The 23,135-nt window shown below is 49.9% G+C and overlaps 1 protein-coding gene and 1 long non-coding RNA gene across 3 annotated transcripts in view; one reads left to right on the top strand and one right to left on the bottom strand.

The window, feature by feature from the left end:
• Positions 1-314: 314 nt before the first annotated feature.
• On the bottom strand, positions 315-5,064 carry LOC117874373. The gene is made up of 3 exons (XR_004644962.1): positions 4,952-5,064; positions 2,814-2,910; positions 315-1,756 (listed from the first exon to the last, which is right to left on the bottom strand). It is a non-coding gene; the product is annotated as an uncharacterized LOC117874373 (long non-coding RNA).
• A 41-nt stretch (positions 5,065-5,105) lies between these two features.
• Positions 5,106-23,135, top strand: part of PFKFB3 (6-phosphofructo-2-kinase/fructose-2,6-biphosphatase 3) — a 116,853-nt gene continuing 98,823 nt past the window's right edge. The window contains exon 1 of one of the 2 annotated variants that reach the window (XM_034764383.1): positions 5,106-5,273. In XM_034764383.1, the coding sequence (XP_034620274.1) occupies positions 5,258-5,273 (16 nt within the window). In that variant the 5' untranslated portion in view covers positions 5,106-5,257. The remainder of the gene's footprint in view (positions 5,274-23,135) is intronic. The other variant, XM_034764373.1, reaches the window with a different exon arrangement.

Below are 23,135 nucleotides of genomic sequence, written 5' to 3' on the forward strand. Positions count from 1 at the left end.
TGCAGTATAGCCTAGTGTCAAGTATCAGGGGGTAGCCGTGTTAGTCTGTATCTACAAAAACAACAAGGAGTCTGGTGGCACCTTAAAGACTAACAGATTTATTTGGGCATAAGCTTTCGTGAGTAAAAACCTCACTTCTTCGGATGCATAGAGTGAAAGTGCACTTTCACTCTATGCATCCGAAGAAGTGAGGTTTTTACTCACGAAAGCTTATGCCCAAATAAATCTGTTAGTCTTTAAGGTGCCACCAGACTCCTTGTTGTTTTTATAGCCTAGTGGACAGCACACTGGGCTGAGATTCAGGAGCTGTGCGTTCTAATCCTGGCTCTACTATGGCCTTCTGGGTGGGCTTGGTCAAGTCATTTCCCTTCCCCTGTTCCTCATTTTCCTCTATCTGTAAAATGGGGCTAATGATTCTGACCTCCGTTGTAGAGCTTGACTGATGAACAGTATTATTTTCTTCAGTACAAACACATCTGCTTTCTCTGCTCCTCAGTGTTGTAGCTTTACTGTGGGTGAGATTTTCAAAGCACAATGATCAAGAAATCCAAAGCTATGGGTCAGCTCTCCCCAACTCCTTTATTTACCTCTTTAAACTTTTTAGTACTCATCTTGCACCCTAGGTTCTTTCCATGGATTAAAATAACAGTATTCAATATATAAAAAATGAAGATGTGTCTATTCCCCAAGCCAGCGAAGTGATCAGAATGTAATGAGACTGCTCCAGCACATCAACCTGCTCAATGCCTGGGGGAAAGGTGGGTTTTACAGTCTCCTGGAAGATTAACAAATCTGGGCTCTGGTGGGCTAAGGAGGGAAGTGAGTTTCAGACTTTGATTTACAATTGCACCTTAGATCTCACACAAAGGCAATGCTTATAGCCAAGCCTACAATCAAGTATCTAAAGATTTATTAAATAGGAAAAGGAAATGAGAGTTATTTACCGAGTTAAAGCAGATAAACATATACACACAAATGAGGTACAATCTTAGTTTTCAAAAGGTAATAGAAACTTCTATAATAAGGAAGTTCATATGCCCTTTCGGGCTAACCCAGGCTAAGCAGCTGGGAATCTCATGCTTATGCCTAGTAAACCTTGTCCCCCTCCCCAGAGTGCAAGCAGCATAAAGATCCTGTTTCTTCTATTTGGTGTTTTTATCCCCCTCCTGCCATGTGCTCTGAGCTGCAAATTCAACTGATGGGAGGAATCCGCTTTGCATGACTCATCTTTATGGGGGCGGAGGGCAGAACAACCAACATCTTTTGTCCTCTTTAACATCCCACAATAGTCCAGTGTGTGACAATGGACCTTTCCTGGTGTGTGTCAATGGACCTTTCCTGGTGTGATCAGCACTTCATGCTGGTTAATGCCACTCTCCTGTCCGGTGATTTACACAGTCCCTGAGGCTGAAATACAACCACTCAAACATTATCTTGCAATACGGATACAGATGTTATAAGTGAGATTAATGCATCCAGCAACTCACAAGCATTCAATAAAGTCTAAACACATTCTTATAATTCTAATATCATTGTAACAATACTAACACAGAGATAAACCAGACTTATTCCAGGTACGTATTTGTCAGTGTTCAATAGACACATGGGAACTTTGGCATAAGCTGGCACTTGTCTGCTGGCATCACAGAGAGTACAATTATAACATTTGCAGAAGACAGCAAACTGGGAGGGGTTGCAAGCACTTTGGAGGAAAGGATTGGAATTCAAAATGATCTTGAAAAACAGGAAAAATGATCTGAAAGAAATAGAATGAAATTCAGTAAAGACAAATGCAAAGTACTCCACTTGGGAAGGAATAATCAATTGCACAAATACAAAATGGGAAATGAAATGACTGCCTAGGAAGGAGTACTGCAGAAAAGGATCTAGGGATTATAGTGGATCACAAACTAAATACATCAACGCTGCAATAGCGTTGCAAAAAACCCCAAACATCATTCTGGGATGTATTAGCCAGTGTTGTAAGCAAGACACGAGAAATAATTCTTCCATTCTACTCAACGCTTACAAGGCCTCAACTAGAGTATTGTGGTTGGTTCTGGGAAGACATGGACAAATTGCAGAAGGTTCAGAGGAGAGGAACAAAAACGATCGAAGATCTAGAAAATATGACCTGTGAGGAAAGATTGAAAACACTGGGTTTGTTTAGTCTGGAGAAGAGAAGACTGAGGTGGGACATAAGTCTTCAAGTACATAAAAGGTTGTTAAAAAGAGGAGGTGTTTTCCTTATCCACTGAGGATAGGACAAGAAATAATGGGCTTAAATTGCAGCAAGGGAGATTTAGCTAAAACATTGGGGAAAACTTCCTTTCGGGGTAATCAAGCAGTTAAACAAATTACCTAGGAAGGTTGTGGAATCACCATCACGGGAGGTTTTTAAGAGCAGACTAGACAAACATCTGTCAGGGATGGTCTAGATAATACTTATTCCCACTTCAGTGCAAGGGACTGGACTATGTGACCTATCAAGGTCCCTTCCAATCCTAGACTTATAATTCTCGACCTCTGTGGTGATAGAGAATCTAAGGAAGTATTTTCAATATAGATAAATAACTCCTTATATTTTCAAGTATCAGAGGGGTAGCCGTGTTAGTCTGAATCTGTAAAAAGCAACAGAGGGTCCTGTGGCACATTTAAGACTAAGGGTTAGTCTTAAAGATGCCACAGGACTCTCTGTTGCTCCTTATATTTTATCTGTATGTACATTTCACAATGATATTAATGACCAGTGTGACCCTGACTTTCATTTAAGACCTCACATGACGTTCTTTGGTGAGCCAGAATGTACATACCTGCATCAGGGTATTCTTGTATCCCCCGTGCCAGTTGGCCTGGAGAGGTCCATGGGTAACGGTTTCTCTTTACATGCCCCTATTAAGTTCTGTTGGCCTATGATGAGGATATGGTGTGAGAAATTAATTGCTCATATTCACCCTTCCTGGTGCATGCACCTGTTTCGATGTATACACAGAGAGCTGGATTTAGATACCCTTCATCCCACTGAGTAGCATCTTATTTCATGAGTGGCCTCCCTGATGGAAACTGGGCTAATTGTGGAATAAGGTGCTACTCAGAATCTGGCCCAGAGTGAATTAAACACGTGAAGATATTGGGGCCGGGGGGAGAATGAACAATAACACTACTCCTAATCTTTCAATGGATGGTGTATGATGAAAATCCCTGCTAAAGGGAATTTAAAATAGAGATGCAGGTCTATAGCCATGAATAACATCCTTTCCCCTCTGGGTCCAGTTATGGAGAAAGTGGTCTCAGGCTCCTAGCTCATGGAAAGCCCTAGATTAGGTCAAATAAATAATCTTTATCCCAAAGCATCCCCAAATGCTTTGCAACTCTTCCTCTTTGAGTTGGGCTGGGGTTGCTGTCTTCACAGCCTGCAGAAAGGTTGCAAGGTTTAGGGCCGGAAGGTAAGCAGCATGTAACCAACTGAACCCACAGAGGAAATTTCGGCAGGATGTAAGCATTCAGATAGGGAATTTGAGCACTGGGGTTGACACACCCTCTCCAAAACTGCCGTGACACTTGTAACAACATATTGCTTCCTAGCACCATGCTCAGTTATTGGCTCATTACTGACTTGGGCCCTGATCTTGTAATGAGTGCCATCCAGGCGGACCCACCCTGGCATCTGTGCTGAGACCCATCCACTGCAGTGCCCACAGCAAGTCAGGATTAGAATCTGGAGTTCCTGGCTCCTATTATGTGTTATGTATATGAGTGGTTTTCAAACTTTTTTTCTGGCAACCCAGTTGAAGAAAATTGTTGATGAGGGGTTTGGGGTGTGGGAGGGGCTCAGGGCTGGGGCAGAGGGTTAGGGTGCGGGGGTGAGGGCTGCAGGGTGGGGCTGGGAATGAGGGGTGCAGGGTGTGGGAGGGGGCTCTGGGCTGCGGGTTGGGGTGTGGGAGGGGGTCAGAGCTCTGGGCTGGGGGTGCAGGCTCTGGGGTGGGGCCGGGGATGAAGAGTTTGGGGTTCAGAAAGGGGCTCCAGGTTTGGGGGGGCTCGGGGCAGGGGATTGGGGCATGGGCTTACCTCCGGTGGCTCCTGGTCAGCAGCACACCGCGGACTGCGCTGCACCCTGGAAGTGGCCAGCAGCAGGTCCGGCTCCTAGGCAGAGGCATGCAAGTGGCTCCACAGGGCTCTCCCCACAGCTCCTGGCCAATGGGATTGCGGAGACAGTGCTAGGGGTACAGGCAGCGCGCGGAGCCCGTACCCCCCCACCCCACCTAGGAGCTGGACCTGCTGGCCACTTCCAGGGTGCAGCGCAGTGTCGGAACAGGAAGGGACTAACCTGCCTTAGCTCTACAGCCCCTGGACCGTGTCCCCTTCCCCCAGGGCACATCACCAGGGCAGGTGGCGTGTCGGGGCTCCCACAGGGACCAGGCTGGGTGGCTCTTACTGCGGCCTGGCTCCAGCTTCCGGCCTGGCCAGCGGGTGGGGCCTTGGGGGGAAGAGGTCGAGGAGAAGCAGGTAGTGGGGCCCTGTGGTGAGAGGGAGGGGCTAAGGCCCCCACTGGGAAGAGGCTGGCGCCCCTAGCAGGGGCTTTGTGCCTGCCTAAGGCTACGACGCCCATGTTAAAAAGTGGGCAGCAGGCATGGCCCTCCCTCGTTTAAAAGTGGGGAGCATGGCTCCTGACTCCCCCAGTTCTTGGGCCCCTGGGGAGCAGGGGGCCCAACTGTTCTCCGTGCCCGGGGTAAATCGATCAATCTAAACCCACCTCTGCCTCGGTGCTGAAGCCAGGCAAATATTAAATAATAAGGAGACTGTGTCCCCTCTCTCGTGGATCTTCCACAGCCTCCGTTTGTGCTCCCCCGCCTGTTTCACGGTAAATATCGCCTGCCCCAGCACCGCCGTGGGAAGATGCCCGCCCTGCACCCCCGTGCAATTGTCCCCACCGCTGCAGCGAGCTCAGCACCTGCCAACACCCCTCCCTGCCCTCCGGATCTCCGCAGCCCGAGCTCCCGCGGCCCCGTGCAGCTGCGAGCTCCGCCGGGCGGCTCAGGGCTGCGGGGAGAGACGGGTTAAGGCTCCCAGTCCCGAAAGTGCCGCCAGCTCTTAACTTCCTCCTTTGTACAGTTCCTGCCTCGCTCGAGTGACGCCGATGTGCGCCGGGAATTGACCAAGTATGTCACTTTCCTTCTGAGACAGACAGACAGACAGGGGGAGGCTGCGGAACCCAGGCGTCCGGCTCCAAGCGAGCCCTGCTGCCGCGCGGCTCATCATGCCCTTCCGAAAAGGTAAGGGGCGCTCCTGCCCCCCTGCGGGCACGCTGCTGCCCCCGGGGTGGGTTGGCAGGCGAGGCGTGGCTGCCCCTGTCCCGAGCCAGCACCGGGCCCGGGGGCAGCGGCTGGGCTGCAGGGGGGTTGAATGGCAAAGAGGAGGACGGTGGGTTTGGGGCTGACCCCACTCCCCTTCCCATTCCCCTTCCCAGCTCAAGGCCGGGGCTGCGGGAACAGTGGGTGCCTGGTGGGTGGTTTCCGCGTTGTGCTTGGAGGATGGTTTATTATCATTGGGGCGTTTGAAAAGCTGATTGGCTTCCTGTTTGCTTGGGCTCGGATTTGACTGCCTGCCTTGCCCTGGGCTCTGCTGCGTGTAGGTGCGGTGTGTGTTACTCACACACACCCCGTCCGCTAATAATAGGTACCTAAACCGATCAAGGTTTTAATGGAGTTAGAACAAGGACGTGGGATTTTTGTTTCGCTTCTTTGAAAGGCACATGTTTTACTGCATTGGTGGCCTTGATTAACGTAACTGCGGTTGTACGGGTGAAGTACCTCTCCCACTGAAATGGGTGAGGGAGTCATTTGAAAATGGTACAGACTGGACAAAGCACTGGAAAAATATACAGTAGGGACCAGTCCTGCGTTGTTGTGGGATGGACTTCGGCCACTGAGGCTGAGAGGACCTGGCTAATGTGTGTGTGGTCGTTGCTCTCTGCTGGATAGAATCGGAAGGGCTCAACTGTGTGTCATAGGACCTAGACTGCTAACAGAGATTCTCCTCTAGCTGCAGATGTAGGGGACTGGGCTTTTGGAGCCGGAGGAGCTGAGTTCTATCCCAGAAGCCCCAGTGAAATTGTCATAATGCGGCAGCCTGGAATTCCTAGGTAGTCATGGATTTATTACAGGGTTGAATCCATCTCTCATTTCTGTGAGGTTCCACTTCAGTGATTGACTGAGGTCAGTCCCGTCCGCTTGGCCAGCATGGGGTGAAAGTGCTACAGGGCAACGCACACAGCTTACAGGGGACAAAGGCACCTACTAGCTGTCTTGTGAGCTACCCGCAGATAAGTGTAGGAGTGGTGAGTGCTGCCCAGGGAGTAGATTCTCATCCTCCTCGGGCTGCTGCGATGCAGTGCCTTTACTTTAAGGGAAGCAGACTGGGACTCTGGAGACCTGCATTCAGTTTCTGGCTCCGCCAATGGCCTGCTAAGTGACCTTGGGCAAGTCACGTCACTGCCCTGTGCCTCAGTTTCCCCACCATAAAACGAGAAAAATGACTACTGACCTCCTTTGCAAAGTGCTTTGAGATCTAGCAATGAAGAGGGTTATATAAAAGCTAGATATTATTGTTAGTAAATTCCCTTCCCATGTACACACATGTTGGTTCCGTGTGCCTGCAAGGCTCTGTGACAGCTGTGACATCTCAGCATGGTGCGTGCCGGGATGCAGAATGGGAATCGGACAGGACATCTGTGGGAAACCAAAAGGAAGAAAACCCCTGTACATTTCAAATGAACATTGTGTACTGCCCCTCTCTGAGCAGACTCAGCGTGGCATATAACCCCACAATGGCTTCATCTTTCCAGTTACCGTCCTTTTAAAAATAAAGGGCCACGTTCTCCTTTCACTTAAACTGGTGTACATCAGTGAAGTGAGTGGTGTGAAACTGGTGTGAGAGGAGAACTGGTTTCACTGTTTCAAGGAAGTAGGATTAGCCTGTGGCTATGAATAATGCACATGCTCATTTAAAGGATTAGTACATCAAAACACTTATGGCATAAGCTTCTCTGGGAGGAGAGGGCTCTTTTCTGGTATCCCTGCTGGGACAAAACAGCGTGCTGGTTACATCGGCATGCAGAGTTCACCCAAAACGATCGAGGGGGCTGCAGGGGTTGACTGATAAAGAAAGGTTGAGTTGAATACATGAAGTTTGGTTGAGTGATAGCCACGGGGGAAATAGTCCCTTCAAGCATGTGTATGTTATTCCCTGATAACCAGAAACTTCTATGCTCAAACTCTGTTCACTATTTTTTTTTTTAACATCATCTTAATAACATTTTTAAATCTAACCCTGCAGCTTTGCTCAGAGAAGGGACTGTTTAAGGTGATGTAAGTAGGAATTAAGGGATGAAATTGAGAGAGGAGAGTTTCAGGCTGAATGGTGTGGGGGGAGAGTGGGGGGGAGATGGGACTTCCTGAAAGTGAGACAGATCTGTTCAAATGTGAAACAGCCTCTCACAACTTTGGACATTTAAAACTAGGTTGGACAAAGCACCATAAAATGGACTGTGTGGAACAAACTGTTTGAGTGGAAGGATAGACTGGATGATCTCGTAGGTCTTCCCCCCCCCCCTCTAGATTCTGCGGTGAACAATATGCCAGCTCCAGCTCCAGGAATGACGTGTGGGGAGGGCATGTGGGGTCATGTGCCCCCCCAGATTTGCTGTGTGGCTTGTACTGAGCATGTTCAGTAACACTGCTGAAGCCGGCTGCCCTCACTCTGCCCCCCGCTATCAGCAGGCATGGGTCGTCCAAATCTTATCAAGAAAGCGGATGGAGTAAAGGTCTGCCCCAGCTGAGAAGCTCTCTGTAGTTCTCCTTCTCTTGTCCGGGAATGTGGGCATGAGAATCCTGCCGCTTTGCTGGCTTGCACACTTCCTTTAAATCCAGTAGGTGATCTAGGGTGTGAAAAGACAGCAGGGCTGGGGTATAGGATTTAAAGTTTATGAGCCTCCATCCTATTCTGCTGTGATCTCTCTCCTCCCCAACCTTCTAAGCAGCTGGTCTCTTTCTCACTCCACCAGCTCAGCACAGCTGGGCTGTTTGACAGGAGGCGCATTGAACAGAGATGATGACGTAGTGTGGTAAGAGTGAGACAAGGCAGGACAACTACTGGCGGCAGAGGAGAGGCGTGGAAAACTGCAGTAAAATACTGAGATCAAACATGTGTGGGGAAGACCAGGGGAGGCCTGAGGAAAGATGAGGGTGATCCAGCAGGAATGGGAAACGTTGGGAGAAGAGAATGGTTCTAAGTGTCAGGGTGATCAGGGTGTGTACAGGCTTGTCTGCAGGCTCGTTTATATAGAACGCGATCCCAGCCTAGGAACGTACTTCTGTTCCTTTCTGAGACTCGGAGCAGCCTGTCCTGGTTTATATCTTTGCGGCTGGATTGGGCAGCCAATTTCAGATTTGTATCTGTATTGTCAGGTGAAGGACGGAACCATTTGTAACAGACTGAGAAACACATGAGCGTGCGGGGAGGAAAGACCAATGGGTCAGAGACTGGAGGCCGGACTTTCAAAAGTGCTCAGCACCCAGCGGCTCCCATGGAGAATGACGGGGCTTGAGCACTTGTGTTAATCTGGGCTTTTCGGTCAGGTGCCTAAATGGGGGCTGAACTCTATGACAATCAGGGTGCTGGTGGGGGTGGGGGTGGGGGCTTTGATCAGAGAGAGGCTGCTGTACAAAGGGACCTTGGCCCAAGGATCAGCCAGTCTTGCAATCTCCTGTATTGGAACTGGGAACGAGTACAAACCTTGATTGTGTTTTATAAGAAACCTACTTCCACGCCCATATTTAAGCCTGGCATGCACAGTCCTCGACAAACCCAACCCTGTGAGGGAGGAACTGCTGCAGGTTAGTTGCCTCGCTGCAGAAAAACAACCAAAACTCCTCCCAACCAACCCCTTCTTCCTCTTAGCATACGTGCAACATAAGTGTCAATACCTGACACTCAGCATGTGCCTCAGGTGGCATGTGACCAGGATTCATCACCGAATTTGGTCCACTGGTTGGATCATTAGCTTCCCTGGCCCGGGGAGCAGGACATGAATGCTGATCCGTGCCCTCCACCACCCTATGAAGTTGCACAGCTTTGCCAGAGTACAGTCAAAAGAAAGCATGCCACAACATTGCTGACTTTTTGTCTCTCACCTTGACTGGGTTTAATTGGACTTTTTGCAAATGTTATGTGCCAGGCCAAGCTTGTGTGTCACAGCAGTGGAATATCAACACTGTCTCCTGCGGGAAGCGGGGGATTATATTCTGGTTTTGCAGGATAATGATGATTGGTGGCACAGGGCTCCGTGATCATCTCTGCAGTGTTTAGGGCCCAATAGGAGCCTTCCTGCCTTTTTTTCTTTTTGTTGCAGAGGGAGATGGGAGGAAAGTCACAGCCACTCTCTTAAGAAGAGGGCTAGAGCTTTGTAACATGGCCTCCTAGCTGCCAGGATGTATCTCTAAGGTAGATCAACTTTTAAGAGTCAGGACATAAGCCAGCTGCTAAGTGCCCTGGGTTGGTACGATGTTTCCCCTGTGGCCATGTTATTGCACAATCCTCCATTACGAAGGCATTAGTCACTGCGGGATGCAGGATGCATGTCTGCTCCAGTAAGGAAGTTCCAACAAGAGGAAGACGGTGAAACCTGCAAGCTTGGAACAGAGCAATAAGCCCTTTCTTCCTTCAGCGACAGGGCAGGGAAGCTGGCTCCAGTATCCTCCCCTGGCAGCAGAGTGCCTGCCCAGCCTTTTTAGACAGGGGTTTTCTGGCAAGATGTTGATGTAGTTTTCAGCATGGGTGCAGAGAGCTGCCTGCGAGGGATATGGATCAGTCAGAGGTCTTCCCCCAAGTTTCCTTTTGCCATCAGAGAAAAATACTGGCATCCAATAAAATGCGTACAAAAATAATGTCATTTCCCCCCTTCCCCCACAGACACACCCCTAGACAGTAGTGAGGTTCAAGTTGTCTGCTTTGTAGCAGGTGTGGTCCCTCCCTCCTCCTCCCCACAGCCCAGCCTGTCTATCTATGGTGGTGATACCTGTCCATGCTTATGTGCCATATCCATATGAGATCAGATATACCTACAGCACCCACAGCTCTGGCATCACAAAAATCGGGAGATTTTTGAGGCAGCTCTGGAAGCTTATGAAATTTCTTCCTTCCACCCATGTCTGAGGCTACGGGAGTATGAGTCTTGGGTCATAATTGGGATTACGCCTCCCTTCTCAGCTTCTGGCATTGAGCAAAAGGGGTTTTGGGTGAGCTGTGGAAATGGAAAAAGGGATAAAAGGAATTTGAATGCAGACCTTCTTAGTTTTGTGGATTAGAACAAGAGTCAGGCTAACTCTAATAACGCGAGACTTTAAGGCAAGGCCTGGGTGAGTGGGAAGCGAATGGGAAAAACTGTAAGAGATGTTGTTTTGACCTTGTGTAGATAAGAATGGAATGCAGACTGTAGCAGGAACTGCGGAGAAAAGTAAGATATCACGAAGGAATATGTATAAACAAGACGTGGTTGTTGATCATTACTGTATGCAACAAAAGGTATAAATGCTTGCCCTAATTGTTTATCTGGTGGAGACCTGCCTAGGAAGGGGGAACCCCTGTCCGTGTGCACTCTCCCCCTTGCAACTGCTTGAGAATAAACTGTCTCTGAATTGTTGCAAACAACCTAAGAGTGAAGTCTGTGTTTTCTTCCACAGAGCCAATGCAGGGGATCCAGTTGGCTGCATGCTTTTTAAGACCCCTAGCCAATTCCCATTGTGGTCAATGGAAAGTCTCCTGTTGAACTCAGTAGGAGTTGGATCAGGTCCTACAGAAGGGAAACCTGTACCAGTCAATGTCCGGAATGTGAGCTCTCCAGGTTCTTCAACACGCAGGCCTTCTGGCTGCCAGAGGAATAGACTGTGAATGAGCTCCCTTTCTACTTACATGTTAGGGATTGTCCCTAAACTTCTCCTGATCTCAGTAAGTCCAGACTGACTTCAGTGGAGCTACTCCAGAATTACATGTGGGTGACAGGTCCGAACCTGGCCCTTTAAAAACACTGAATTGGAACCGATCTGGCCCATCCAGGCCTGAGCTCTGTGCGCTTGTTGAGTTAACATTCTAGTGACCTCTGTGGAATGGAAGCTGCTGAAGTATTTCAATAGGACCTCACTTTGCTTTGGGCTCTGATCCGGCAGCTGAAGCAGGGTTGGGCATGAATATTGTTCAGGTCTACAAGGAAAACCCAAAGCACTCCCAAAAATGTTATGCTGTTTGGATCTCTTCTCTGAGTTACTTCTGATCCAGCACCCCAGCACAGTGCTTGGGGACGCTGTACTACCGAAGGTAACATCATTTCCATGAAAAGCGACAAAGTGTCCTGTGGCACCTTATAGGCTAACAGATGTATTCAAGCATAAGCTTTCGTGGGTGAATACCCACTTTGTCAGACGCACGTAGTGGAAATTTCCAGAGGCAGGTATAAATATGCAGGCAAGAATCAGTCTAGAGATAACGAGGTTAGTTCAATCAGGGAGGATGAGGCCCTCTTCTAGCAGCTGAGGTGTGAACACCAAAGGAGAAGAAACTGCTTTTGTAGTTGGCTAGCCATTCGCAGTCTTTGTTTAATCCTGAGCTGATGGTATCAAATTTGCAAATGAACTGAAGCTCAGCAGTTTCTCTTTGAAGTCTGGTCCTGAAGTTTTTTTTGCTGCAGGATGGCTACCTTTAAATCTGCTATTGTGTGTCCAGGGAGGTTGAAGTGTTCTCCTACAGGTTTTTGTATATTGCCATTCCTGATATCTGACTTGTGTCCATTTATCCTTTTACATAGGGATTGTCCAGTTTGGCTGATGTACATCATTTCCACGGGATGGAAAGACCTGAACAGTTGAAAACAAAATACAAGCAAACAAAACCGGAGAGTAGTGAGGGGGGATAGAGTGTAGCCAGGATACTAAGGTATCAGGCTTTATATTGGCTGTGCTCACCACCATACTATCTGAGAGCCCCTAATTACTCATTTGAGCTGATCTAAGCTTTGTCCATCCCTTGAAGTCTTTCAAGACTGGCTGGGTGTCTAACAGAGAAGTTATGGGCTTGATGCAGGAGTCCCTGTGTGAGGTTTTTCTGGCCTGTGTTGTGCAGAAGGTCACACTAGTTGATTGCAATGATCCCTTCCGGCCTTGAAGCCTAGGATAATTCCCCTTGCAGTTTAAACTGGAGAAGTTATATTTAGCCCCTCTTCTGTGTAATGTGGCAGGTGCAAAACTGGTGCCATGTTTTCACTGTTGAGATGGCTCCTTTTTAGTGCTGGGCAAGGTGATGCCTTTAGCTATTGCTCAAGCATGTAGGGGTCTGTCTCATCCGATGAAAGATGCTAAATGCACATACAATATCATAGTTGCTTGTACGTTTTCTGGGATGCCCACAAGTCGGTGCATGCTGTGCTACACCGAACGACCACTGTATGTCATCACAGTTCCGCACAGGGAGCCAAGCAAGCTTATACCGAGCAGCAAAGTGTGTTTCCTTAGGAAGACAAATGGAATGGTTTCAATTTCTGTGGCATTTCTTTACTGTGTAGTGGCTAAAGCACAGGACAGGGAATCAGGAGGGCTGGGTTCTGTTCCCAGCTCTGCTAGTGAGTTGATGTGTATCCTCGGATAAGTCACTTAGGGTGGTATTTTCAGGAGCCTAAAGAAGCCGGGTATCCAACTCCGACTGAAAGACAAGGGGTTCCTAACTCCCTTAAGGCCACTGAAAGTCCCAGACTCGGTTTTCTCATGTCAAAGGCAGTGATAATATCTACCTTCTGGGGGGTGCTGTAAAGGTTGATTCATTAGTTTGCAAATCGTTTTGAGATCTTTGCACAGAAGGTGTAATAGGGGCTCAGGTACTACAGAGATGAGCAGAAAAGAAAATCCTAGATAGAGGCACACACAACTATTAGAGCTCTACACAATGAGCGGATAAGCCACTTTGCAAACCAAAATTTCCCTGGCTCCCTCCCTCCGCTCTGCCTCAGGTGCTGTTACTTTGCTCCCAGAGGGTTGCCCTCAGGGAAGCATCTCCCAAAAAGCTGCCTGTGTATTAACAAAAAGTTGCTTCTGCTAAATTGGACCAAACCCTTGTTCTCTTAGAGGTTCTCCCCTTCCCTGCCCCCCACAGCTACCCTCCCAAAATGTCTAGGGAATAGTGCGTAATGTTGCAGGGGTGATTTCTGGGATGGTTCAGGCCCCGATTTAAAGGTGTTTGCGGGGAAGGGCAGGAAGATGGATTCGCCTTTACAACAATGCTCCTGTTGCTAGAACGTCTTGTCCTGTGGTGTCAGAGAGCCGAATGCTCGTTAGCCCAAATTCTGCTCTCCGAAATGCACGTGTACCCCCGGCTGCGGGAACGTGCCGGGTGCTGTGGGTGAGCGTGAAGCAGCGTGGCCAATGGGGCTGGAACGTGAGATGACCCAGGCCCTTAGTGATTTGGAGCCCTCTGATTGGCTGCCCACCCCCTTTGCCCACCTCCTGGGGCAGAACAACCAATCAGAGCTGCCGCTGGCAGAGCGGGTTCTCGCTCACCCTCACCCCATGGCAACCTGAAGCCGTCCTCACAGGAGGGGAGCAGGGAGCTAAAGAGCCCACCAGAGCAGGGTGGCTCTGGCCCTCGTCCCCCCTCCTGTGAGCAGCAGGGAGAGGACAGTGCCTCTGCTCCCCCTCCCCCTAGGAAGGGTGGGGGGAGGGGTGAAGAGTCTTTGGAGCTGCCCCCCAGCTTAGAAGGCGGGGAGGGGGCCCCACTGCAGCCCCCCCAGGCCTGGAGAGTGGGGTGAAGAGCCCCTGGAGGAGCAGAGGTGAGACTAGGGGGGATGAATTGTGAGGGTGTGGGCTGAGGGGGGGCAAAACCAGCTGGTGGGATTTGAACTGGTGGGGGCAGAATTAATAGCTGGAGAGGGGAGAGACGGATGTTGGGGTGAGAGCTCCTGCAGCGGGGGCCAATTTCCCCTTGCCCCATACAAGTGAGAGGGTGGGCGGCACCCACCGTGGTGATAGGCCCAAATCAACTGACAGACCAAAGAAACACGGTATTAGCTTTGTAAAAAAAAAAAAAAAAAAAAAAAAAAGATCTCATGATTTTGGAGGCCTGACTCCGGGCTTTTGATCTCTTCATAGAGTCCAAGGCCAGAAGGAGCCACTGTAGTCATCGAGTCTCACCTCCTGTGTAACTCGGGCCAGAGAACTGCCCCAAATTCCTAGAGCAGGTTTTGGTAGGAAAACATCCCGTCTTGAGCCAATGTGTTGAGGTTGGCAATGCTGATAAAGGGACAGGGCCAACCAGTGCAACACTCAGGTCCTTCCTCCACCTACGCTGTCCTCTCTCATCAAGCCACTTACTCTCCAAGGTCTTAGACAGAATTGTGCTATAGCACCCCTGTTGGGAAACTGTGTATTGTAGCAAGGTGATGAAGTCTGAGGGTAGAATTTGCCCTTCTTTAGATCTTCATTACTACAATGGCCAGATGTGTCTTTGGCTATATTCCAGTTTGATGTTTTGTTTGGTTGTAAAGCTCCGCGGGACACAACCCTGTGCAGATTCTTATGCCATTGTGTTAAATATCCTTTGCTTCGGATGTCATAATAATATTTTTTTAATAATATTTTGCATTTTCCATCGAGGGAGCTCAAAGGGGTGTATGAAAGCCAATGAATTAAGCTCCTAACACCCCTGGGAGGCCAGTGTCTTACAGATGGGGAAACTGAGTCCCATAAGGGCAGAATCCTGGGAGGTGACCATGCCATGAGTGGCACCCTCCCAGGAGTGGGATGGGCGGTGCCTGCTGAGCATCCCACAGGATGCAGGAAACCCATGGCAAAGCCAGACATGGCTCCCAGCTCTCCTAAGTCACCCCAGCATCATCTTGCCTTCAATCAATACGTATCCTGAAAGATTATCCACCGAACTCAGTGATTGCAGGCTGGAAAGTCCCCTTTCCTCCCACCGCGATTGTGCCACTTACTTCCTTGCAGCTGTTTGCTTGGTGACAGGGAGCGAGTAACACCCTGCCTATCCTCACCCCTTTCAGGGGAGGCCTTATCTTTCCCAGTGTGGAAGCATGACTAAGTGGGCAGTCCAGGGAGGAGGGGTAGGGCACCAGTTATTCAGGGCCTGACCTCAATATGCTGAGCGCTGCTAACTTCCATAGGCTTCCTGCCTTGCTGTAGTAAGAGGGGACTCAGCCTACGCTGGTTACATTCATCAGTGTCATGAGCCATGAGATGTTAAGGAAACATGGGGAAGGGGCTGGATAACTCAGGGTCTTGGTAGCACGACACAGGTCCGTTAGGTCGCTTGTCCAAAGGCAGTACCATGCAGTGGCCGTTAGCAGGCCCTTGCAGATTGTTGTGCGGTGCTACTGTGTTCCATCACAGACGTGGCTGCATTTCAGTAACTGCTGAAGCGATGGCTGTGTGTATACGTACCCCTAGAAGGGCGTTGGGAAGACACCATGAGCTAAAGGGACACCATCCAATGGAAAGCAAGTCCGTTAAAAAAAAAAAAAGAGTTAAAAGTAGCAGTCACCCTTTATATCAAGGGTGGCTATAAAGGGTAAATGAATTATTAGGATGTTTTAATAGACTCTCACAGAGCAATAGGTTGCTTCTATCCATCTTCTATAGCACCTTCCATAACCATGTATTACACGTATAATATTTCTAACTATTAATGAACCGCTTAGAAGCTATTCACAAATTAACCTTTAACGTAAAGTGTGGCCAAAGCAGTTTTATGTCCCATGCCTGCCCCTGCCCTCCCTACCCTCTGCTGAACTTTATGGACCATTAAAAATCTGATGTTTCTTGGCTGTGCCTTGTGCTGTCTTGGAATCTGGTCATCACTGAAGGGAAAGGTGAGCTGAGCGTTTACAAGACATGCTTGTTTTTTCCTAGCCTGGCCCCTGTGGGGGAGTCCTGTGCAGTTGTGAGCAGCCTGTCTGAAGGAGTCCCCCAGTAAACAGCTCAGTAGCTACTGTCCCCAAGGTAGCTTTCCTCTCGCTAGCTCTGGTAAGGAGCAGTGACGGGGGCAGCACAGGTTAGCCCTATGAGTAATTATCCCAGGTTCTGGGCGGGTTTGTACAGCTCGTGCTGAAGCGCATGCTGTCATGGCTTCACCGCTCCACAACCAGAGCCAGTGTGATGAAAGCAAGCTGAGGGATGCCTACCCGAGCTGCAATTACCCTGTGATTCCAGGGTAGACGTAGGCTTTGTGGCTTGATAGCTGGATTGTGATTTACTTCCATGAATTCATGTGGAAGATGAAATATCATGTTGAAATATATCTGGTTTTCAACCTATATCAAACCACACCGCAGGTCCAGAGATAAGAGGCTTCTCCCTTAGCATTTGCTGCTGCCGCAGAGAGGGGGCTGGAAATCGGGCACAAGTCCCTAAAGGCAGATGGTTGTCATGTAAACATTTGGGCTCTGATTCATCCTTGCCTCATGAGCAGATATGCAGATATGCAGCGAGCCTTTAAAGGAGCCTGACAAAGGGAAAGCTCCCACGCCTCTTCACCTGCAGCATGCCTCCAGAGGTGGATTAGCATAAGAGAAAAGGAGCACATGACTTTAGAGGGAGTATGGGGGAGGATTTCAAAGATAGCAGCTGTCAGTGCTTGATCATGTCGCTGGTGCCCCTGCTGTATCACATTCGGGTGACGCACGCTCCCTTGGCATTCAGATCCTCCTTCATGCCTTGGAGGTTCTCAGACAGGCCACATTTTGCTCCCTCGTTTGGGGTTTATTTGGGGGGTTCTATGTAAGGTCTTTGCAACTGGGCTTCATTGAGATATTTGGGGTAAAACTCTGGCCTACCTGGCTCAGGTGAGCTACAGGAAGAAGGCGACTCAGGGAGCTGCTTCCTCCCCATCCCACCAAAGCAGGAAGAGGGCTGGAGAGTCTGGGGGAATCCCTGGAGTGCTAGGATTCAGGTCCAGCACCACTCTGCCCTCCCAGAGTGAGGGAGGCCAGATCTCAGCTGCTGTTGGCAGCAGTCACTAGGGGGCAGCACAGACTGGAACAGTGGTGATGAGGAGTGCATTGAGCCAGCCTGCTGTGTGGGTCAAGCACCTTTCCTGGGCTGGTCCTGCTCTGCTGGCCTCCCCCTTCCAGCCCCAGCATGCCTCACAAGAGGGAGGTCAGAAAGCCTCTGGCTGAATCTCGCTCATTTAAACAGTGCCATCTTGAGAGCCCTGAGCTTGACCCACCCCACTGAATCTCAGTCACTAACGCCTCTCAGAATAGTTTGTTGCCTTGTCTAATCCCATGCTAGCCTTACTGAATGTGCTGTTGGCCATGGGACACTTGTGGGTGGCTTACTTAGAAAGGCAGTGTGGTGTAGTGGGTAGAGCACTGGATTGGGACCCAGAGACCCTGGATTCTGTTCATGGCTGTGCCATGTAACCTTGGGCATGTTCCTTTCCCCTCCAGGCCTCACTTTCTCCTCCCACCCTTTGGTTGTTTGCCTTGTCTGTCTAGACTGTAAGCTTGCCAGGCCAGGACTGTCACTAACAATGTGTGTGTACAGCCCCTAGCACAATGGGACCCCAATCCTGGCTGGAGCGTCTAGCTGCCATAGCTGTACTACTAATAATCAGTAAAGGTGACACTGATTCCAGTGTGCGCTGTCGAACAGGGAACATTACTGAAGTTACAGAATCTGGGCGCCTCAGTTCTTTGTGCTACAAACACTGGGAACATCTGCAGGGTTGTACCTGCTGCTTCGTCATAGCCGTCTTTGTTTTTCCAGCAAAGCTATTGGATGTGAAGTTCAGGACAAGCCAAGATGAGTAGGGGACATGTTTGATTCTGAGCAGATAGTTATTTACAGGGATGTCAAATCCCATTCAGCACCCCTAAGAGGTACGATTTGAATTGCTTGAGGCCTCAGTGAGCTTATTCATTTATGGAATGAATGATCAGAATATACAGGAAAGATGGTGATTGCACCAAGGAGTGCATAATCTACCTAGACAGACAATACAGCTCTATTTTAGCTATCTATGGTATTTCTATCACTATGGCATCTGTCCGACATGCACCAGCTGACCAGACTGTGGGTTTATCACAAAACAGTGGGTAGTTTTGGTCGTTCCCCCCGTTTTGTCTTTTTCCTTCTCTCCCTCCCCACTCAGGAGTGCTAGGCACTCAGTCTAGCAGATCAGCATTGGTAGATTTCATAGATGGTATGTTTGAGTTGCTAAGTCCCTGGACAGTAATTTTTAATATGTAATAGTACTTTGCATTTCTCATCTTCACATTTTTTACAAACATTAGTTCAATTAGTCTTATAAATCCCCTGTGAGGAAGGGAAGGATTATTAGCCTGAGTTTACAGATGAGGGAAACCTGAGGCACAGAGAGCTTAAGTGACTTGCCCAAGGCCACAGAAGTCAGTAACATCCAGGATCAGGACTCGGGAGTTCCTGGCTCCCAGTCCCCTATTCTAACCACTAGACCATAGTTACTAAATTCTGTTGCCTTTTTTTCTCTGTCTATCCCGTTATGTTCGGTGTGTGCAATCTGATAGGTCTGGCGTCTGTATTTCAGAAATTGCTGGCACTGAAGAGCTGGATCTTAACTATTGGGCTGTTTTTTTTTCAGTGTTGTTGGGTCTAAGATGGATGATGAAGATGCAAATGCTATTCTGGCCTTCCCAGTGCTGCTCACTTGGGAGCAATAAACCTCTTCTCCTTTCTGACCCTGAAGGGTTTTTTAAATTATCTTCTTTTCTCACTTTCCTTTGGTTTTCCCCATGAGAATTTAGATGTGACACTCTAGACTCTAAAACTTCTGTTTATGCTCAGATGGGGCAGCGCAGATAAACTCCCCCCACTACTCCCTGCAGCCCAATTATTGGGCCCCATTGTCCTTGGTCCATTCCATCCTAAACTTCTCTGAGACTGCCGAGAAGGGGGCCGAGGTGGTATGTTTCTGTGGCAGAGAGATGGATGGATGTGTCTCCCTGTGGAACTGCATTGGGGCTCCCTCTAGTGATTGTCTCCCTTTAGTGGTGGTTTCCCTTTCTCCCTTCACCACATCTTTGAGTTCTTTTCCTCCTCCTTTCCTTTGTCACCCTCTCTACCGCCTTTAGATTTCTTCTTTCTCAGGGCAGTTCATGTCCATTCCCTCTCCCTCTCTTGGCTTCCTTTCCTTTGTGTCCCTCTGTGGATTTACCACTCTTCTCCTGAATCTCCAGCTGCTGCTTCTGAAGCCAAGGGTGGAAATTTAGCCTGGCAGTTCCTACCAATGGGTGTGTCGGACCCACAGTCCATCTTGTCCAGTGTCTCTGACAGTGGCCAATCCCAGCTGCTTCAGAAGAAGGTGCAAGCAACCCCACAGTTGGAGATGTGGGATAATCTGCCCTCCACGAAGGTCTCATCCTAATCTCTAACAGAGTTTGGTTTGAACCCGAAAGCATGAGATTTTCTCTTCCTCTCTTTGTTAGCAATAGCTATTATAACGCTGGATATTCTGGCTATCCATGTAAACATCCAGTCCCTCTTTTCACCTTCACAATTGTCCCTTGTTTTCTGCAGCTTCTCCCTCCCTGCTACCCGTCAGCAACAAGTGCTGCTGGTTGTTGCTCTGTTTATTTCCCGCTGCTGCTGTTGGTGCCTCTTGCTGGTTGGGTTTCCTGCTGCTGACAGGAATGGAGTGAGCCGCTGATGGATGAGATTGCTCTGTCACGCCTCTGATCCAGGCTTCCCGCAGACCCACACACATTCCAGACCTGGTGAACACACTCCCATGTGCAGACAGGGCACAAACAGGGGGATTTGATACTGCATGTCAATACGTCGCTGTCCCGTCAGACTCACTTTACCTTGCTGATTGCTGTCCTTTTGTAGCAGACGTACAGTACCTCTGCACATGCCGTCCAGGTCGGCTCCGGAGTCCCCTCCTTGCCTTACTTCAGCTGGGAAGTGGGAGCCAGTTGGAAGATGCTGTTGTTCAGTGTGGCCGCTGGGTGTCTTAATCTGGCAGAAAATAACCACACAGGTGGCATGGAAATTCACAGCGACCTTGGCTGGGAGAAACCAGCTACTCACACAGTGGCTGCTTCCCCAGTGCTGGCTGAGGTGGTGGGTGAATTGCCTGCAGGGGGTGCCAGTTCACTTCAGTCCCCTGGTTTTCCATCACCATTCAGTCCCTCCCCTCCCGGATAACTCCATGAGGCTCCAGCCTCACACTCCCCCTTCTGCTCACGCCCACTGGGGAAGCTCCATCTTGCTCCCCAGCTCCAGCATCTCCCATTGCCTTGTCTCACCTCCCCTCGCCATAAGGCCCCGGCTGCCTAACTCCCCATGACAGGTCTGTGGCGCTGGACAGTGGAGTTCACGGTTGCCTGCCTGAGTCAGGGAGCAGGGCTGCTTTCTGGGCGTCATCTCCTTTGCACCATGCGTTGCACTGACTGGCCATGTGGTGGTGACGCCATGTGCGCTGAGCTGCCATATCCCTATAATAATTAATACTTAGCTCTTCCATCATGCTTTTCATTAGCAGAGCTCAAAACACATTATAAAGGAGGCTGGTATCAAGATCCCCTCCCCCCCATCTGTAAAATGGGGAAACTGAGGGACAGAGAAGGGACGTGACGTGATCAAGGTCACCCAGCAGGCCAGAGCTGCAAATAGCACCCAGGTCACCTGAGTCCCTGCCCAGTGCTAGGCCACACTGCCTCTACATGGTTCTGGTCTCGTCTGCACAACCTTTCGGCTGGTTATTTTGAGAAGCAGATGGGCTTTGGGAAGCGGGAGGGAGGGGAGCATAAAACCCAGCTTGTGGTAGATTGGCCATAACTGGGGCAGAGTTCATGATAACGCCGTGAGTCCCATCATCAATGTTAACTTCCTCTCCATCCCCCATTACTTTGTCTCACTCTGAGCCATCGATTCTTTAGGAGGCACAAACGCAGAAACTGGCTCTAAACCTGAGAGACTGGAGCTGCCGAGTTACTCAGCAAGTGCATTTGAGGTTTTGCTGTTGAAAGCGGCCTGCTGAGGGGCACGTGAGGAGGTGCTTATAAGGTCTTTTACGTTGTATAAAGAAGGCCTGACTGTGAGGTGGGTTTTATTACTGGTATGACGGTAGCTCGTAGAGGCCCCACCTGAGATTAGGATGACATTGTGCTGGGTGCTGTACGGACATGTAGTGAGACACAGCGCTGGCTTCAATGAGCTTCCAGTCTGAATAGCCAAGGCAGGCAACAGGTGGGTGGGGAAACGGAGAGACACAGAGAGGAAGTGACTTGCCCACGGTCGCACAGCAGGTCAGTGGCACAGCCAGGACCAGAAGCCAGGGCCCCCTTTGGCATCCCTGGCCATTAGACTCTGCTCCCCCTTGCTGCTTGTTTCTTCACTGAAACCTCAAATGCCAAGTCTTCGTTTTTTGTGTGTGGCATCTTGCTTTTCAGAGGCCTTTGTGGCTGATGCGGGGATGAGCGCTGTTAACTCTCTCCCACCTTCGTTCAGAGGCTCTACTGACTTTTTCACAAGGAGAGCTTTGCGTCGGGGTGATAGTGGAACTGGTGAAAACAAGCAAATGGAATCCAAGCACTTCAAGCAGTTTGACTCCAAATCTCCTCCCCCGCACTGAATGCCGTTTCACTTCCATGGCATATGTCAGGGATCGGCAACCTTTGGCACGCGGCCCGTCAGCGAAATCCGCTGGCGGGCCAGGCCGGTTTCTTTACCTGCCACATCCGCAGGTTTGGCTGATCACAGCTCCCACTGCCCACGGTTCCCCGTCCCGGGCCAATGGGGGCTGCGGGAAGCGGCGTGGGCTGAGGGATGTGCTGGCCACCGCTTCCCGCAGCCCCCATTGGCTTGGGACGGTGAACTGTGGCCAGTGGGAGCTGCGATCAGCTGAACCTGTGGATGCAGCAGGTAAACAAACCGGCCTGGCCCGCCAGGGGCTTTCCCTGGCGGGCCACATGCCAAAGGCTGCCCATCCCTGACATATGTACTGGTAGTTTCCTCATTCTACTGCTCTTACATGAGATCCTTCCAGGGATGGGCAACTCTGAACTTCTAGGGTATGTCTCCACTGCACTGTAAACCTGGCCTCAGACTCAGGTTTGAGCCCCCAAACCCCTTCTGTCCACCCAGAAATCAGTCTGATTCGGGCCAGGAACCCCTCTGGACTCAGGCCTGTGGACCCTACTGGGGTGGGGGGGGGGGTGAGAGCCCAAGTCATGCTTAGATCTAGTCCAAGCGGTGTCACTTTGCAGTGTGGACACAGGTCATGCCGCAGACCTGTGTCAGAAGATCTGCTTACTACAGGATGGACGTTAGCACAGTTGTGAGGGCCGGGTCCAGCAATTGTAAACCTGGGTTTACAATGCAGTGTGGCCGACCGAGCATGGGCTTGGAAATGCCTGAGACCACAAGCCCGTCCCACAGACCCATCTTTACAATGCAGTGGAGACATACCCCTAATGTCAAGACAAGAGGGGGAAAAAAAAACACTTTCTTGTTCGTGTGAGATGGGAAATGTACAGACCAAGCACCCTACTGAAGTTCCCACAGCACTTCAGCCATGTGGAGAGCCCAGACCTGGGGCTTGCAGTCCCCTGCCCAAACCACAACCCCATACAGCCTGTCGATACTAATGAATACTGCAATGCAGAGCTTCAAAAATCAAACCTCTGCTAGAAACCAGGGCCAGGTATGGTTTGCTCAGGTGAACTCTGACCCTTGGCATAACCAGGCCTTTTAAAGGTGAGCGTGGGGCAGGCTCCCTGGGTACAGGGCCCTATCTGGGCTGCAGCATGCCCTGGAGGCAGCACTGAAGGGGTTAAGAGGTTCCTATATACCACTGGAAGGCCATTCAGCAGCAGAAATGTGAAACCCACTCTTTAGTCAACACTTTTCTCAGTGCCGCCCCATGCCCTGGGTAGCTTGTTGTAAATTTGTTTATCAAACTGGAACCGGAGTGAACCCTTAACAGGGGATTTTTGCAGCAGCGAGGCAGGTGAATGCCTCACAGTTCTGGGAAAGTTCCTCTGCTTGGCACCTGGCAGGACCCTGCATCTGCATCCCGAGAAACACAATCGCTGGAGTATG

This window comes from Trachemys scripta, chromosome 1 (genome assembly GCF_013100865.1).
Source record: "Trachemys scripta elegans isolate TJP31775 chromosome 1, CAS_Tse_1.0, whole genome shotgun sequence".
NCBI lineage: Eukaryota > Metazoa > Chordata > Testudines > Emydidae > Trachemys > Trachemys scripta.